Source organism: Prionailurus viverrinus, chromosome C1, assembly GCF_022837055.1.
Source record: "Prionailurus viverrinus isolate Anna chromosome C1, UM_Priviv_1.0, whole genome shotgun sequence".
NCBI lineage: Eukaryota > Metazoa > Chordata > Mammalia > Carnivora > Felidae > Prionailurus > Prionailurus viverrinus.
Genome location: NC_062568.1, coordinates 82097840 through 82115000, shown reverse-complemented (window position 1 = coordinate 82115000; position 17161 = coordinate 82097840). Strand labels below are relative to the sequence as shown.

Below are 17161 nucleotides of genomic sequence, written 5' to 3'. Positions count from 1 at the left end.
TGTAAATTTATATCTTGGTGTGGATCATGGTCAAACGTTTCAAAACATTGCTTTATTAGGATCTTTGGGTCATATGAAGCTGTAAAGATACAGTCACCATCCTGAAACACCTAACTTACTGAAGTATGACAAATACACAGCTAAGTATAAACAAAATCCCGCGGACTTCAGAGATCGGAGTTAGCATATCCATTTTAGAGGTCAGGGAAGGCGGGTGAGATGAATCATGGAAGATGGGTTGAGCTTTGACAGGCAGAGGAGGGAGAGGGTTTAGGTAGTGACATGTGCGCTTCCTTCAGGGGACACTCACGAAGTAAGGCTAGGAAGGTAGTGGAAACCACACCGAGAAATCCAGACCAGTGAAGTTGTACTTTATTTGATAAAGGCAGGAGAAAAGGGGAAGGTGAGAAGCATGAAGCTTTAGGAAGTTCAAGTTAGCAAAGGCTTACAGGATGGAACCTTGGGCAACTGTTAGTCAGCCATCGGGTGGCTGGAATAACTGTGACAGCCTCGATCAATGGCTCTCAACTACCTGAGGGTGGAAGTTGGGATTGGAGTGCAGACAGGCAGCAGAACAATACGGCATAAAATATGTTTTGAAAAAGCAGAATTACTATGCTTGTCGTTTTCACTGTAAGAAAGTGTCACTATCTTGAGTTGTTTTTGCAGAAAGTGTCACTATGTGAAATTCCCTTGGGGGTGGGACATGCACCCCATTTTAAAAGCTGACACACCCTAATCTCCAAGATCCCTTCTAGTTCTAACTTACTTTGAATGACTTGATTTTATGGATAAGTAAACAAAGGCTGAAAGAGGAGGCGTGGCTGATCAGGGCAGTCCTGCAAGCAGTCCCTGAGCCTTTTAAAATCCAGGATAGAATTCATTCCAGGGGCCCTGGGTGGCTCAGTCGGTTGAGCATCCCACTTTAGCTCAGGTCATGATCTCACAGTTCATGGTTTTGAGCCCTGCGTCAGGCTCTGTGCTGACAGGGAGAGCCTGGAGCCTGCTTTGGATTCTGTGTCTCCGTCTCATTCCATTGTACCATGTATCTGTGATGGTTTCCATTTGTAAAATAGCCAAGTTGGACAAGGAGAGATATAGCTGGAAAAACTCACTAGGTTGGATCCGGATATTCACTCCCTATTTCTGCTGCTTTCTGTCAAGAGACTCCTGGGCCGATAAGGCATTGCAGGAAACAAGAGTTTGTAAAACAGACAGGTCTTCTACCATAGTCCCTTTTTGGGGGCACATATTCTTTTGACCACACGACACTCCAAATCATGACCATATAAAACTATAGGGGTTCAAAAAGATAAAATACCAAAGCAAGGTACAAAAGCCACATTCTAAGACCTCCTATCTACCAACCTTTTGTCATATGTACACGTATACTTTAAAAAATAGGGTCTATTTCTAATTTCTTATTGGTTCATCAATGTCTTGACCTTTTCCCAGTCATTACTTAATTGCTCTATTTTCTCAACGCTTCCCCAAGTGCACATTTCTCATAATCTTTGAAGACTCCCGTTTATGAAAATGAAAGAGCATTTTTCTTCAGTCATGTTTTCATCGTTACAACTTTAGAGAACAATTTCTTGAGAGATGTTTTGGGAGTTGTATTCCAGAACGTATTATACTCATGGTCTCCCCCCCCCCCCCCCCCCCCCCCCCGTACGATGAATAAATGAATGTGCCTAGAGAATGGCAAAACTGACTTTTCTGGTTTTGGTAGAAAAGATAAACATTGCACTTATAGAAGATGTGGGAATAGACTTCAAGCAGGCTTCAAGTTTAGGGGAGGAACAGAAGTGACTTGTTACCAGTTACTTGTGTCTAGTGAGTCCCCTGAGCATTTGGGAGGGACAGGCAGTGGCAGAGGTAATAAGCCTTTCCTGAGAAAGGAAAAGAGAGGTTCTCAAGCCCTGAATGGGAACCTCACCCTTATTGGGGGTACAAATGAGAGCTGGGCCAGGGGAGCTGCCCTTCTAACTGGGAGCACTGCTGACTTCTGCTCTTACAGCTGCCCCGATTTCCAAGTTTGTACTCTTCATCCACAAAGCGTCTTTGGTCAGTTACACCATGGCCCCTTATGACAACAAGTGATCCCAGTGCAGTGTGATATCTGCTTTGCAACAGATGGAATGAATATAGGTGCTCTGGGCAATTAGGACAGGAAGAGAAAGGGCGGGTAAAGGTCAAGAATCACCAATGGAGGTGAGATTGTGCAAGGGGAAGAAAGGGTGTGCATAAGCTTATGTGGGGCGGGGCAGAGGAATTTAATCAACAAGTAACACAAGACATGGAGGTGGGTAAATGCACAGATGTGCCTCGGACATGGGAAAGAGAACTGGAATTCATAAGGAATCAAGTTGGGGTTGGGGTTTGAAGAACTTCATTAGCTACCAAGGAAATTCACGTTGATCCTGCAGAAAATCTGTGAGACATATTTCTCTTGCTGTTGTACTGTTGTGACTCTCTTGTATGGTCTAGGTTTAGAAAGAACTCTTGTAACAGTGGGTGCATACATTGAATACCAAAATGTCCAGAGAGCTGAGATCAATCTGAAACCTCTGTGGGATTCAAGGTGCCAGAAGATTAAGGGCTACAACTGGGAGAAAGGGAACAGAAGCGAGAGCAAGACGCAGGAGTGTTTTCATGGGATATGTTCTCCAATGTGAAATCACCCAGTCTGGGGCACCTGGGTGGCTCAGATAAGCTTCTGACTTCAGCTCAGGTCATGATCTCCTGGTTTGTGAGTTTGAGCCCCTCATCCAGCTCTGTGCTGTCAGAGCTCTGTGCTGCTTTGGATCCTCTGCCCCCCTTCTCTCTGCCTCTCCCCTGCTCCTTCTCTTTCTCTCTCAAAAACAAACAAACAAACAAACAAACAAACAATTAAAAAAAAAAAGAACTCACCCAGTCAGACAAAGGTTACAGTAACTTACATAGCTCAGGAAAAATATTTTATGTTGCCATCACCATACATGCAGATGTTTTCCCATAAACTGGCCAGTCTTCCTTAGGATATGCCTTTACTTTTATTCTGGGGTCCATGCAACCGCTCCATCATATTCCTTATATTTATACCTACTTCTTTACTGGTAAAATTAGATTTTTCCCTCAAATTTGATTTGCCGTTTATTTCTTTGGATATCACCATCTCTAGTATTTATTAGCTGTGTGACTTTGGGCACATTATTTAAGGTAAGCCTTAGTGTCTTTGCTCGTACATAGAGGACAGTAATCGTACCTACTGGGAGGACAGCTGTGATACCAAATGAAATACCAGAGTAAAAGCCCTAGCCTTGCTCTTGGCACAGAGTAAGAGTTCGGTAAGTTATTGTGCTTACAACGTGTTGATGTTTTTGCAAACCTTTATCTATAATATGTATTTAAAATCTATACTTAATTTCTTCTGTGATTTTTTTTTGTGCATTGAAACTATTTATTTAATTTCTTGCTTTCTCTAAAAGTATATTTTACACCTGGAATATAAATTTTTGTTACCCTCAGTCTGTTGGATATTAAGTTTACATACAAGTTGCATTTATCTCTGAATTCTCTACTTTCATGCTTTTGAATCTGCAAAGTACTCTTTTAAAAGTTATCACTCCATACATGTTCTGAATATGGTAGGACATGTTTTCCTTCATGATTCGTTGGCCAGAGAATTCTTTGATATTCTGCTTATTTATTTATTTATTTATTTATTTTATAAGAATTTTAGAAGTATGCTGTGAAGATATAGAAGGTAATATTTTGGCATCTTTATTGGAATTTTGTTAATTTAATAAATTATGTTAAGAGATATTGTCATTTTTATTATTGTATTTATTCTTTCTTGTCAAGAGCATATATGTCTGCATTTTTAGAACCTTCCTTACTTTCCCAATATATCTTGTTATTTTCTTCAGCAAAGGACTGAGAGACAGACTTCTGTCTTAAATCATATTCTTGGGAAATTGATTTCCCCAATCATACTTTTGGGAAAATACCTGTATGCTTATTATTAACAAACATGGGAAGGTGGCTCTGTCCACTGAGAATCTACCTCATCCATGTTACTTAAAAAATTTTTTTTGTTAATGTTTATTTTTGATAGAAAAAAAGAGACAGAGTGTGAGTGCGTGGAGGGGCAGAGAGAGGGAGACACAGAATCCAAAGCAGGTTCCAGGCTCTGAGCTGTCAGTGCAGAGCCCAACATGGGGCTTGAACCCATGAATTGTGAGATCATTACCTGAGCTGAAGTCAGACACTTAACCAACTGAGCCACCCAGGCACCCCAGATCCATGCTACTTAAATGTGGCCAATATAAATCATTTTCCTCAGCTATAAATTTGGGCTGCTAATACTTGGTTGAATGTTTACTACATTGATGTAAAGATTATGAAGTAAGGTATTCAAAATTATTTGAAAATGTTACAATATAAACAAGGGTATGGTTTAATGAAACAATTATAAAAACATTGTTGCTTCCCAGACAGTAAGATTCTAGAGGGCAGGAACCATATCTTCTACTCCAGGTGTCCACAATATGGTGCCAGACCACGATAGGACTCAGTAAATATTTCTACATTAGGGGAATAAGTAGGTAGTAATAACATTAAAAATAAAAAGGAGAAGGAAAGGTTTGGAGTGGCATGGTCTTGGGAAAATGAATTTATTTAATCTTACTGACACGTTTCTTTCATCTCATATGGAATCATCTTACAATTCAACATTGATCAATATATTAATAAGCTTTCCTTCTGCTAGAATCCTCTTGTAGCAAAATTTTATACCTTTGTATCAATGTGATATAAGCTATTTGTGTTCCTAGAAACTTTCTATTATTTCCCCCTCTTTGTGTAGCTAATTTTCTGAAAATGAGATCATAGCTGGGAGTGAAAAGGGAGATGGGAAGGGAGGGAAATGTTATATAATCATCCACCATTTGACTCCAGAACTAAGGAGCAGGAATATGCCAAGAGCATAGCAATAACCATTGTCATGCCAGATACTAACCAGAAGCTTTCCACATACTGTTCTTAACCTCAAATCAAAGGTGAACCAGAAGGATATCTGTCTGCCAAAACTGTAGTTCAGGTTTTTACCTTCCTTGCAATCTTTTTGGTCCCCCAATGGCTACCACTAAAACCCCTCTCCCCCACGTCTGCAGTAGGGAAAGATGAACCCCTGCTGTAAGGCTTTGGTTGTTCAAAGAAAAAAAAATTGTTTAGGGGGGCGCCTGGGTGGCGCAGTCGGGTAAGCCTCGGACAGGTCACGATCTCGCGGTCCGTGAGTTCGAGCCCCGCGTCAGGCTCTGGGCTGATGGCTCAGAGCCTGGAGCCTGTTTCCGATTCTGTGTCTCCCTCTCTCTCTGCCCCTCCCCCGTTCATGCTCTGTCTCTCTCTGACCCAAAAATAAATAAACTTTAAAAAAAAATTGTTTAGAATTATCATTTGTGGGAAATTACTAAGTATACAAACACATTCCATTGACTTGATAACTTAAGCATTTGCTTTTTTGTTTTTTTTAAACCATCAAGGGCTAACAATGTGACCCTGTCATGAGACTTGGTCAAAACGGAAATATTTGCATTGAGGAGCTTCTGGGTTTCTGGGTTCATTTGTAACATGGAGTCTGATGGATGATGTATGTAGCAGAATGGTCCTTCAATTTTCTGAATTAAAAATACTTAAAATAATGTCAAAAATAAATAAACCTTTGAGGTTCAGCATTATTAATATCTTCTTTGGATCCAAAATGCATTAAAGACTCACTCCATATACAGACTCTGAAGGAAGCCCATGAATGTTAGAACAAAATCTGCATGGTAGTTAAGAAAGCACTTTCCTCCAAATTAATTGTACTGAAATCCACATTATAACTCACTGCAGTGGGCAGGGCAGGTGGTTTTACTGTTATTATTTCTCTTTCTCATCTCCTGCTTTGTATTCTATAGGTGGGTTAACTGAGGTTAACCGAGAAAGCTATAGGACGCAGTCCCAACCTGATCTTCTGACTTCAATTCCTATAAATCAGTTTCTCAATCTTGGCATCATTGACATTTTAGGTTGAATAATTCTTTGTGGGGGTACGGGGGGGGGGCTTTCCTGTGCATTGTAGAATATTTAGCAGCATCCCTGGCCTCTACCCGCTAGCTGTAACACCCTACCCCAACAGTTATAACAATTAAAATGTCTCTGGACATTAACTCTATTCCCACGAGGCCCATTCGACTTCATATTGCTCTGCCTTATGGTACATGGTTGCTAGACGTGTCTTCTGACACCAGCTAGGTTGTTTCTGGCAAGAAGACTATTGGCAATACTCTAATACTTGTTAAGAGTTCTTTACTCAATGGCAATAGGTTCGCTCAGATTAAGGCAGACATCTTGGATAGGCTTGGTTTTCTCTCTAATGAGCCACAGATCATGATGCATATTAAAGAACTATAGTGGTCAACAGTGCTATTCACCAAATATTTCTGCTCTCTCCCATTCTGGGATCAAGCCCCACATCAGGCCCTACGCTGAGTGTGGGGCCTGTTTGGGATTTTCTCTCTCCCTCTGACCCTCCCCACCTCAGAAAAAAAAAAAAAAAGGATGACTCAAAAGAGCTATAAACAATGCATCTATAAACTAGAATCAATAATCTTAATCTACCACACTTCTCAGGAAAAGGGTTATAAAAACCTTACAACAACATAATTTGAAAATAATCAACACACTTGAAAATAATCAATAGTATGGAGACTCTACAATGTTGCTCTATTACAGTTTCAAAAGAAAGTTAATGGAGATTGTTTCATCAAAAGGGCAGTGAAACTCATTGGCATTAATGCCATTACTCAGATGTGCTAGATTTCCCTAAGAGGTCTGTGCAGAGGGAAGGAGAAGAAAGTTGGATACAAAGTAATTAAGGCACAAGCTTGCCGCTAGAAGAGAATTCTGGAGATCTAATGCGCAGCATAGTGATTACAGTCAACAATACTGTATTGTATACTTCAAGACTGCTAAGAGCTTAGAGTTTAAATGTTCTCACCACAAAAAGGAAATGGTGATTATGTGGTATGATAGAGATATTCAGCTAAAGCTACAGTAGTAATCATATCAAAATACATAAATGTATCAAATTAACATGCTGGACACCTTAAACTTACACAAATGTTATTTATAAATCATATCTCAATTAAAAAAGCCAAAAAAGAGAGTAATGAATGGTCATGCAGTCAGATTGTAAACCTTTCTTAGTTTTCCAATACATCTAAGCTTACATGTGAAAGAGAAAAGTTTAACTTACAGGCAGTGCAATCAAAATGACTTAAGCCTTCAGAGTATCAGTTTCTCTACCTATCAGGTGGGGTCATAATACCTACTCCATCGAGCTTATCAGGAACATTACAGTAAATGATGTGGCAAAGGACCAAGTAAGAGGCAAACTGTCGATAAAGAGTAGCAATTAATAGCATAATAATCATTATTATTACAATTATTGACAAGAAAACCACTTTCTTATAACTGTTAACAGCATTCAGAGTAAGTATTCTGGCTGGTATTACAGAGTATGTAAGTTGGTTTATGATATGGGTTTTAGATATGCTAATGTAGCCTCTAGAAGAGGTAACAGGCAAATAAATGTATGCCTGGTAGGTAACCTTTTTGTGAAGTTCTAGATGGTGAGCTGGGGGAAAAAACCTTTAAACTTAGAGAAACAATTTGGAAAACAAGAACACATAACGCATTAACACAGTGGTAAAAACTACTACCTAGCTATGTGACCTTACTTAATTTCTCTGTGCCTTAGTTTCCCAACCTGAAAAAGTGGAGATAGTAATAATATTGAACAAGACAGCTATGAAAGGTTAGAGTTAACATTTGTAAATAGCTTAGAACAATGCCTGGAATACAGTGAGTGCTACATAAGTGCTTCTTAAACCGGAACAATGATAAGAACAGCTGAAAATAGCCTGTTAGGAATGGCCTGTTAGGAAAACTTTGGAGTAAAGACTGGCAAGGTAGCCTTCCAGGAACACAACCTGGAAAGCTGCCAGGCTCGTTCATCCACACAACTCGGATTGCTTTTATGTGCAAGGTGAAGTGCTGTGACCAGGAAGAGCGCTGACTCACGTCTGGAAGGACAGAGATGGACTAGAGGCTATGACAAAAAGGACTCCCAGTTAGACTAGAAATATCATAGATAATAGGATACCCTCTTCTATGGGCTTCCACAGTATTCCCTAATTACTTCACAGCATCTTAGGCACCTGTTAGTTGTATGTAAGTGTCTGCCCAAGGCAAAGCTCCCTGAGGGTGGAGACCAAGTCTTCTGCACTGTGGAAATCCTTTCCTATAATGCTCAGCAAATATATGCTGAAGTCTAGCCAAAGTTAGGTAATAAGATTGGACCTGTAACTACTGAGCACACAGTCCTTGGGCCCCTAATGCTCCCCACCCCACTTACAACATTCCATACTGCTCTAAACAGCTCAACGTAAATGTGTGGGAGGGGAGACTGTGATCCCAAGAACATGGCCCTGAGAGTAAAACCTTAGTCTTTTCTGTAGTGCTGGCTTAAAACTACTCGCCAGTAAAACTGGCTGAGAAGCCTTTTGCTTAGGGACTTCCTCCAGCCACACTTCTCAGTCCATCCACAAACACCTCAATGCTGCCACAAACAGAATTGAACTCACCAGCTTTGCAAATGAGCAGAATTTTTCTTCTTCCTTCTACAGCTATCCATCTTCTAAATTCATTTCTGTGTTTTCCTTGAGAATACCTCTGTCATACATTCCTCTCACTAATCTCTCAGCCACCACCTCCAGAATTACATTTGGATTATCACTGTAATGTCTTACTGTGAATCTGCCTACATACCACTGAAAGATAAATCTTTCTAAAATACAAGTTTCATCACATTTCTTTCCTGTTCAAGGTCTAGGTTCCTTATTTCTTACTTTTCCCTAATCTACTTTGATTATCACGATCCTCCATACTTTGGTCCTATTCTACCACACTTCTGACCAAAGCTTCCAGATTCATTTTGTGAGATTAGCATTATTCTGATACCAAAAGCAGACAAGGACATCACACACACACACATTACAGGCCAATATTCCTGATGAACATAAATGTAAAATTCCTCAACAAAACAGCAGCAAACCAAACTCAGCAATACATTAAAAGGATCCCATAACTTGATCAAGTGGAACTTATTCCAGAGATGCAAGGAAAGTTCAATATCTGCAAACCAATCAATGTAATATGCCACATTAACAAAATGAAAAATAAAAACCATACGATCTCCTTAATAAATGTAGAAAAAGCACTTGACAAAATTCAATATCCATGTATGAAAACTCTCAGCAAAGTGGGTAGAGAGGAAATACATCTGAACATAATAGAAGCTATAATGACAAACACACAGCTAACATCATACTCACCAGTGAAAAGCTAAAACGTAGAAAGCTTTTCCTCTAATATTAGAATCAAGACAAGGAGGCCCACTCTAGTCACTTTTATTCAATATGGTACTAGAAGTCCTAGGCACTGCAATTAGGTAAGAAAAAGGAATAAAAGGCATACAAATTGGACAGAAAGAAGTAAAACCGTCCCTATTTGCAAATGGCAGGATAGTATACACAGAAAACTCTAAAGAGTCTACCAAAAACTGTTGGAACTAATCAACTAATTCACTGAAGATGCTGGATACAAAATTGATATACAAAAACCTGTTGCATTTTTACACACTAATAACAAGCTATCAGAAATAGAATTCAAGAAAAACAATTCCATCTACAATCACATCAAAAAGAATAAAATATCTAGGAGGAAATTTAACCAAGAAGATGAAAGACTGAGAAAATGAAAACTAGGAAACATTGGTGAAAAAAAATTGAAGAAGACACAAATAAATGGAAACATATTCTATGCTCATGGATTGGAAGAATTAACATTGTTAAAATGCCCATACTATCCAAAGAAACCTACAGATTCACTGAAACTCCTATCAAAATTCCAGTGACATTTTTCATAGAGCTAGAGCAAATAATTAGAAAATTTGTATGAAACCACAAAAGCACATGAACAGCCAAAACAATCTTGAGAAAGAATAAAGCTAGAAGGATCAGGCTCCCTGATTTCAAACTACACTACAAAGCTATAGTCATCAAAACAATATGGTATCAGCATTAAAACAAATACACAGATCAATAGAACAGCATACAGAGTATTCTAGGGAAAGAAAAGACTTTTCAGCAAATGGTGTTGGGAAAACTGGACAGCTACCTGTCCAGAATAACACTGGAGCACCATCTTAGAACACTATAAATATTAATTAAGTCAATATGGATTAAAGTCTCAAGTGTAAGACCTGAAGCTATAAAACTCCTAGATGAAAACATGGGCAGTAAGCTCCTTGATGTTGGCCTTAGTGATTTTTTTTTTGGCTCTGACTCCAAAAACAAAGATAAACAAATGGGACTACATCAAACTAAAAAGCTTCTCCACAGCTAAGGAAGCCATTAACATAATGGAATGGCAACCAATGAATGTGAGAAGATAACTGCAAATCATATATCCAATAAGGGGTTAATACTGAAAATATAGAAAGAACTCTGCTCAATGACAAAAAAAGAACCCCAAAATATGATTAAAAAAATGACAGAAAATTGGAATAGACATTTTTCCATACAGATGACTAACAGACACATGAAAAAGATGCTCAACATCATTAGGCATCAGGGTAATGCAAATAAAGAGCATAATGAGATATCTCCTTATACCCATCAAAATGGCTATTATCAGAAAGACAAGAAATAACAAATGTTGGCAAGGATGTGGAGAAAAGAGAACACTCATACTATTGGTGGGAATGTAAGTTGGTGCAGCCACTATGGAAAACAGTATGGAGGTTCCTCAAAAAAATTAAAGATAGAGCTACCATATGATCCAGCAGGGTATTTATCCAAAGAAAACAAAAATCCTAATTTGAAAAGATGTATGCGTCCCTATGTTCATTGTGGCATTATGTACAATAACCAAGATATGCAAATAAACTAAATGTCCACTGACGGATGGATAGATAAAGAAGACTTGGTACACGTACACACACGCACACACACGTGCGCACACACACACACACACACACACACACACACACACACCCCTCTCACAGTGGAATACAACTCAGCCATAAAAAATGAGATCTTGATATCTGCAACATGGTAGACCTTGAAGGTATTATGGTAACTGAAGTAAGTCAGAGAAAGACAAATACTGTGTGATTTCACTTATATGTGTCATCTAAAAAACAAAACAAACAAAACAACCTCCCCACCCCTGCCCAGACTCCTAGATACAGAGAACCGTTTGGTGGTTGCCAGAGGGGACGTGGGTTGGGGGAGGATATGGATGAAGGAGATTAAGAGGTATAAAGTTGCAGTCCCAAAATAAGTAAGTCATAGGGATGTAATGTACAACATGGAGAATATACTCAATGATATTGCATTAATTTGGGAAGGTGACAGATTCTAACTAGATTTACAGTAGTGTCTATTTCCACAATGTATACAAATGTCAGATCACTATTGTACCAGTATAATACCATAAGTAATATAATATCGTATGTCAATTATTCCTCAATTAAAATAATACGAGAAATTAAGTGCTTAGGAAAGGGGTCAGAATGCTCATCTCACTGACCCAAACATGCCCACTGAGGATGAAGGTGAAGGAAATGGTTCTGAAAAGGCTCCATGTGGCATTAGGGATGAGAAGGCCTGCCGCTATCAGCTTCAGAGTTTCGTTTGTTTTCTCAACTCAGTAAGCAAGGCACGGGCCAATGACAACTAGGATGTGGACTGTGGGCTACTCCACATTACAAGCCTGATGCCAAAATGCTTCACACAGTCCACCTCAACAGATGGTAATGTATTTCGACTATTACCAACGTGAGGAGGATTCAAACCAGTGACCCCAGGGGTGAGAGGTTGTACATCCAATTACAAATTCCCGCTTTCCTTAAGTGTTAAGATGCCTAAAGCAATATATTTTATTTACATCAAGTTACATTGTATAAACTATATTTGATAAAAGAGATGACTTCATGTTCTCAACTTAAATCAAAGAATGCTTACTTAAGTATTTTTTTAATTGAATCACACTTTAATGCCATCGTATAATCTTTTGGTTAACAGTGCTCATCTTGATTATTCTGACAAAGGGAAACATGGAAATTAATACTTCAGTTGTAGAGCTTATGTCATCTATAAAATTACACATTAGAAAATTCAAAAGAGATACCTGGGACATCTGTGAAGGTTTCTCCAAGGACAGACACATGGAAATTGAGTCCTAAGTCCTTAAGGTGCATTAATACCTTAAAAAAACTCTCTGGATCTTTATCATGTTCCCTGGAAATAAACACACAAAATATAACTTGTGAAGCCTTAGGGTATGCGTCAGGAACGATGTTTTCACTTCTCACAGTATCAATTCCTTTCGTGGTCTATTGCCAGTTAAGGGAGCTTCTGACATCCACGCAGAGATTTTCCCCTATAACCTTAAATTGTAGCATCGGCATTGAGTGATTTCATGAACGTAACTTCTCTCTCATGAATCAAAACCCAGTTCTATTGAAATCTTAAGGCTCCGCAGCCTTTTATGAAAGGAGAAATCTATCTTGTTTTTCACATTTTTTTGGTTAGACTATAGAAAGTCTAGTGTATTTTCCTTTCTCCTAAAATGGTTAATTTTCCACTTAACATGGGTTTTGAACAAAAGAAAAGACCAGTCTTCAAAGGACGATTCTCTACTGATCATGAGAACGTACCAAAGATGTTTTTCATTTTCATGGGTCTGAATACCTTCCTCTCACATTTACTCAGTCCCTTTGTGCCCACAAGGAACGCACAATTTAGGGAGCGAGATTACAGACTCTCTCACTAATCTCTCATTTTAAATAATTGAATGGAGAATTATAAATACATCAAAAGGGGGTAGGCCTGAGTCTAAGTCCGCTGAGTATTAACTCAGGAGTGGAGGTTAGTCAACTCATAAAAGAATAGTAATAAAGATAATTCTTTCATTTAGTAGAGGCTTTGAAAAACATGGATTATTTTTGTTTGTTTAGCTTGTCAGTCTTCTTTATAATGACAGAATGAGGGGCTAAAGGACACTAAAATAAAAAAAAAATTCATCAGTTCAAGAAATCACATTAAAATGAAATGAGTTATTTTTTACATTCTAAGGTGTGAATGTTTCAGTATTTCTTACATTTAATTGCACTGTTTTAAATTATCTTATTTCAGACAGATGTGGACCAGATGTCTTCAAAATATTTGTTTTTTTATTTATAATTCAGAATTTTAACTTATTTTTTTTATATTGCAGAGAAATAGTTATATATCAGCAATTGAATTTCTCATTTACCAACTAATTATGTAAAATAAATCTGTAAATTGATCAAACTGCTATATGAAATATGAAAATTACATCATTCAGGAAATCTCATGAAAAATGACATCTGCAACCCTAAATGTGTTAATTCACAATTCAGTCAATATTTTCAGTATCAAGAATTAAAACAAATGCATCTTCTGATTAACATTTTAAAACAGCATTTATAATTTTATGGAATTATAAGAGCTTATAGAATTTGAGTTCTGTAACAACTTATTTTAAGCTCTGTATCTCTTGTTTTGAGTTACTTCAAATAATAAAGAATGCAATGGCAAAATGTTCATTGCTTTTTAAAATGATGCATATTACATACATGTACCACTGGGAAGTTTCTGGATAGTTCTCATATATACTGTATATGCTGTGGGCAAGAACAAAGACTCAAAAGAGTTTGAAAGTAAGAATACACCATATGCTGTCTTCAACCATATCAATCAAAAAGCTGCCACCTAATCTGTAATATGTTCTTTTAGTCTGATTCTCTTGGAAATACTTAGATGAAAAGAATGGAAATAACATAACGTAATATATCTTAAAGAGAGAGGAAGACTATAGGGAAATCTAGCCACTCTGTTGCCTAAATTTTTCATTCTGAGTTTCAAAAATTTGGGCTACAGATCCTAAAGAGAATATTTATTCTAAATATTTCCTGCTGTTTTGTTTGTTTATTTGTTTTGTATTAAACTTAAAATAGATGTGGTTTGGGGCTGGGAGGAGGTTTAATTGGGGAGAAGCTTTCCCCCAATATGAAAAGATTGCAATATGAGTATTTTCAAGGCAGCAGGGTTTATGGACCTATATTTTCAGTGTTGCTATAAGAGATAAATGAATTACAATCCTACCGCTTCCTTTTGATTTTTAAAAATATTTTCATTCAATTTATTCAAATGAAAAATAAGGCAGCTGACCCATTTCTTTAGATATTTTTATAGGTGGACAATAGCTTTCATATTCAACAGTCACTTTGCATAAGAACACAAAAGAGATTTGTATGAATCCCTCTCTTGTTTAAAGTATAATATATGGACGAATGTAAAGTGAGATTTTTCTTCCCCAAAATTATCCCTCAGGAAAAGAGGCATTTTATACTAAAGTCCTTCTAATGTCTCTCATGATACTGGGCACCCCCTCAGTTACTTTATTTTTAATAAAGTACTGTTTAGGGAAGTTGCATTAACCTGAAACAATGCCTACTGGTGAGAGTTTTGGATGGTGTTAGCAGTCATTCACTTGACGAAACTGGTAAAAACAGAAGCAAAGGCATATATTACTACTAACTTAGTAATTGTTTTGAGAGGCATGAACTAACAGTTCAAAGTGTTGGGTGTTGCTTAAAACAAGTATTTTAAAGATCACTGAAAAAAGTAATAGAATAAGTGGTTATCAGAGATTGTGAGTACTAAGTGGGTTTTTAGAGCTGAGGAAAAGATTTCCAGTGATGACAGTTTCCCAAGTCTTGCACCCCAAGCAGCTTAGACGGGGTTCCAGATGACACGTGCTGGAAACATGCCAGCTTCCTGAAAAGATGGCACCCACCATACTGATGTCAAGAATGCATGGGAGGGGGAGTTGGGCTAAAACTGCTTCATGAAATTTAAGGGTGGGAAAAGAGCAATACTTCTAAAATTATTTTATATCATGGTATGTGGTTTAAAGCACTATTTATGTCTAAATTAATAGATTACATATAAGTAGATACTTTATTTCATTTACGTCCCTCAAAGTGACATAGTCAATTTTGCTAAAAATTTTTCCCAGTTTTCTTCTTAGAAAATGGGTGATTTCTTAACATTCAGATGATCGTTAAAGATGTTGTGCACAGGGGCGCCTGGGTGGCTGTCAGTTAAGCGTCCAACTTCGGCTCAGGTCACGATCTCACGGTTCATGAATTCAAGTCCCACATGGGGCTCTGTGCTGACAGCTCAGAGCCTGGAGCCTGCTTCTGATTCTTTGTCACCCTCTCTCTCTGCCCCTCCCCCGCTTGCACTCTGTCTCTCTCTCTCTCCCAAAAATAAATAAATATTAAAAAAAAAGATGTTGTGCACAGATATTTCGCCACAGCCATATATTAAGGCATGAATGGCAGTCAGTGGCAGGACTCATTATGTTTTGCTGAGTGAGGAACACATTCCAAATATCCAATGGGTCATCCATGGTTTATCCTTGAGGGGTTGTGCTATAGATGTTTCTTTTTTTTTAATGTTTTCTATTGTTTAATATAGAGTTTTAAGTATAAATAATTTTTAATGCTTTTAAGGAACTACCCCTTTCTAACATTCTGCCATAAAATTGCATTCATAGGATTTTTGCCTAACTTTATACCATTTTCAGTATTTATAGTAGCTTAATCCCTCATTTCTTGTGACACCTCTACATCTGACAGCTGCCCGTCGAGCAAACTTGATTGATCATAAAACATTCTCGAGGATGAGTCAAAGTCCAAGCTTCCCACAATCCCCCACACTCTTGAATAGGTAAGAATGAAACAGTCTGGCTGGGAACGAGTTTCTCAGCAGCCCAACTATGGCAGAAGCGACCAGCACGGAAATATTTCAGGCTTACTGGAAGCAGCAGATATAGCAAGAACAGCTTTTATTCCCAAATATTATTCAGAACATTTGAAAAGCATAAACTGTTTCCATGTGTTTTTTCTTCCTATATCTGTTCTCTCTCTGTTGCCTTTCCCGTTTAGTTTTGTAGAGCTAAATTTCTTCTTATTCCTCATTTAACATTCGTTCAGTAAATATTTATTGAGGATTTCTAAGTTCTCCATACTTGTCACTTACACTAAACTGTTACCCTTTCCTATTTTCCCACATAACTTTATACTTATGGAATGCAATCTCTTTGATCTAGTTCCTTGTATTGCCTGGGCAGAAAACTGGCTCTTTACCCACACTATTGTTTCCCAGCAGCATGTCACTCTGGACTGAGAGCTCCATGAGGGAAAGATAAGTAATGTCTGTTTTGTTCACTATAAGTACCCAGTGCCTTGCCAAGTAGTGGTAGACTTTACTTATGTTCATCAATATCCAGTTCTTTTCTCCTCTGGGCACACAGAAGACTCTGTGCTCAACCCCTCCCAGGAGGGGAGGCCAGAGACCTAGTTCTGGTCAATGGGTTGCAAGCTGATTTGTGTCACTTCTGGGTAGAAGTACTGGATAGCACTTTCTCGGGTGCAGTGATCCTTGAGGAGGTCTTGTGTTGAGATCATTAGGGTAAGAGTAAAGCAGTCTGGACTGCCACATGGAGGCAAAGCCACCTAAAGATGCAGTTAGTGAGATAAGTAAACTTAGTGAGATGGGGAGGGATGTTCGTTACTGCAGCATAGTGTGGCCTATGCTGACTACTGCATTATCTGTGGCACAAAATGAGCTGCTGAGACAATATGTGTTGAATAAATGAAAGTATGGAAAAAATGAGTGACATTTGTAGAGCTCCTGTCATGCTCAGGATCCCATGCCAGGCACCTGATCACAATCTTAGTTAAGCCTCTCAACAAGTCGTCAAACACAATTATTCCTCCATTTAAGATCACACAGAAGACACTGAGTCTGCATTTGAAATCATGTCTCATCAACTGAAAGTCATTCTCTTTCTATACAGATAGTCTTTGATTCTTTATTTCTTTTATTTCTTTCTTCCTACATATAACGAGAGAAAAAGAGTTAGCACCTTCAGTCTGTGGTTTTGTTTCCAGACCATCAAGCCCTGGACATAC

At 38.2% G+C, this 17161-nt stretch overlaps 1 protein-coding gene across 24 annotated transcripts in view; it reads right to left on the bottom strand.

Moving 5' to 3' along the window:
• Positions 1-17161, bottom strand: part of GTDC1 (glycosyltransferase like domain containing 1) — a 404727-nt gene that overhangs the window by 20724 nt on the left and 366842 nt on the right. For 22 of the 24 annotated variants that reach the window (XR_007154565.1, XR_007154566.1, XR_007154567.1 and 19 more), the window contains one exon: positions 12283-12392. The exons of the other annotated variants lie outside the window; for them this stretch is intronic. Coding sequence is in view for 17 of the 22 variants with exons in the window: in XM_047869470.1 (XP_047725426.1) it covers positions 12283-12392 (110 nt within the window). In the remaining 5 variants the exon portion in view is untranslated. The remainder of the gene's footprint in view (positions 1-12282; positions 12393-17161) is intronic. 24 annotated transcript variants of the gene reach the window in all.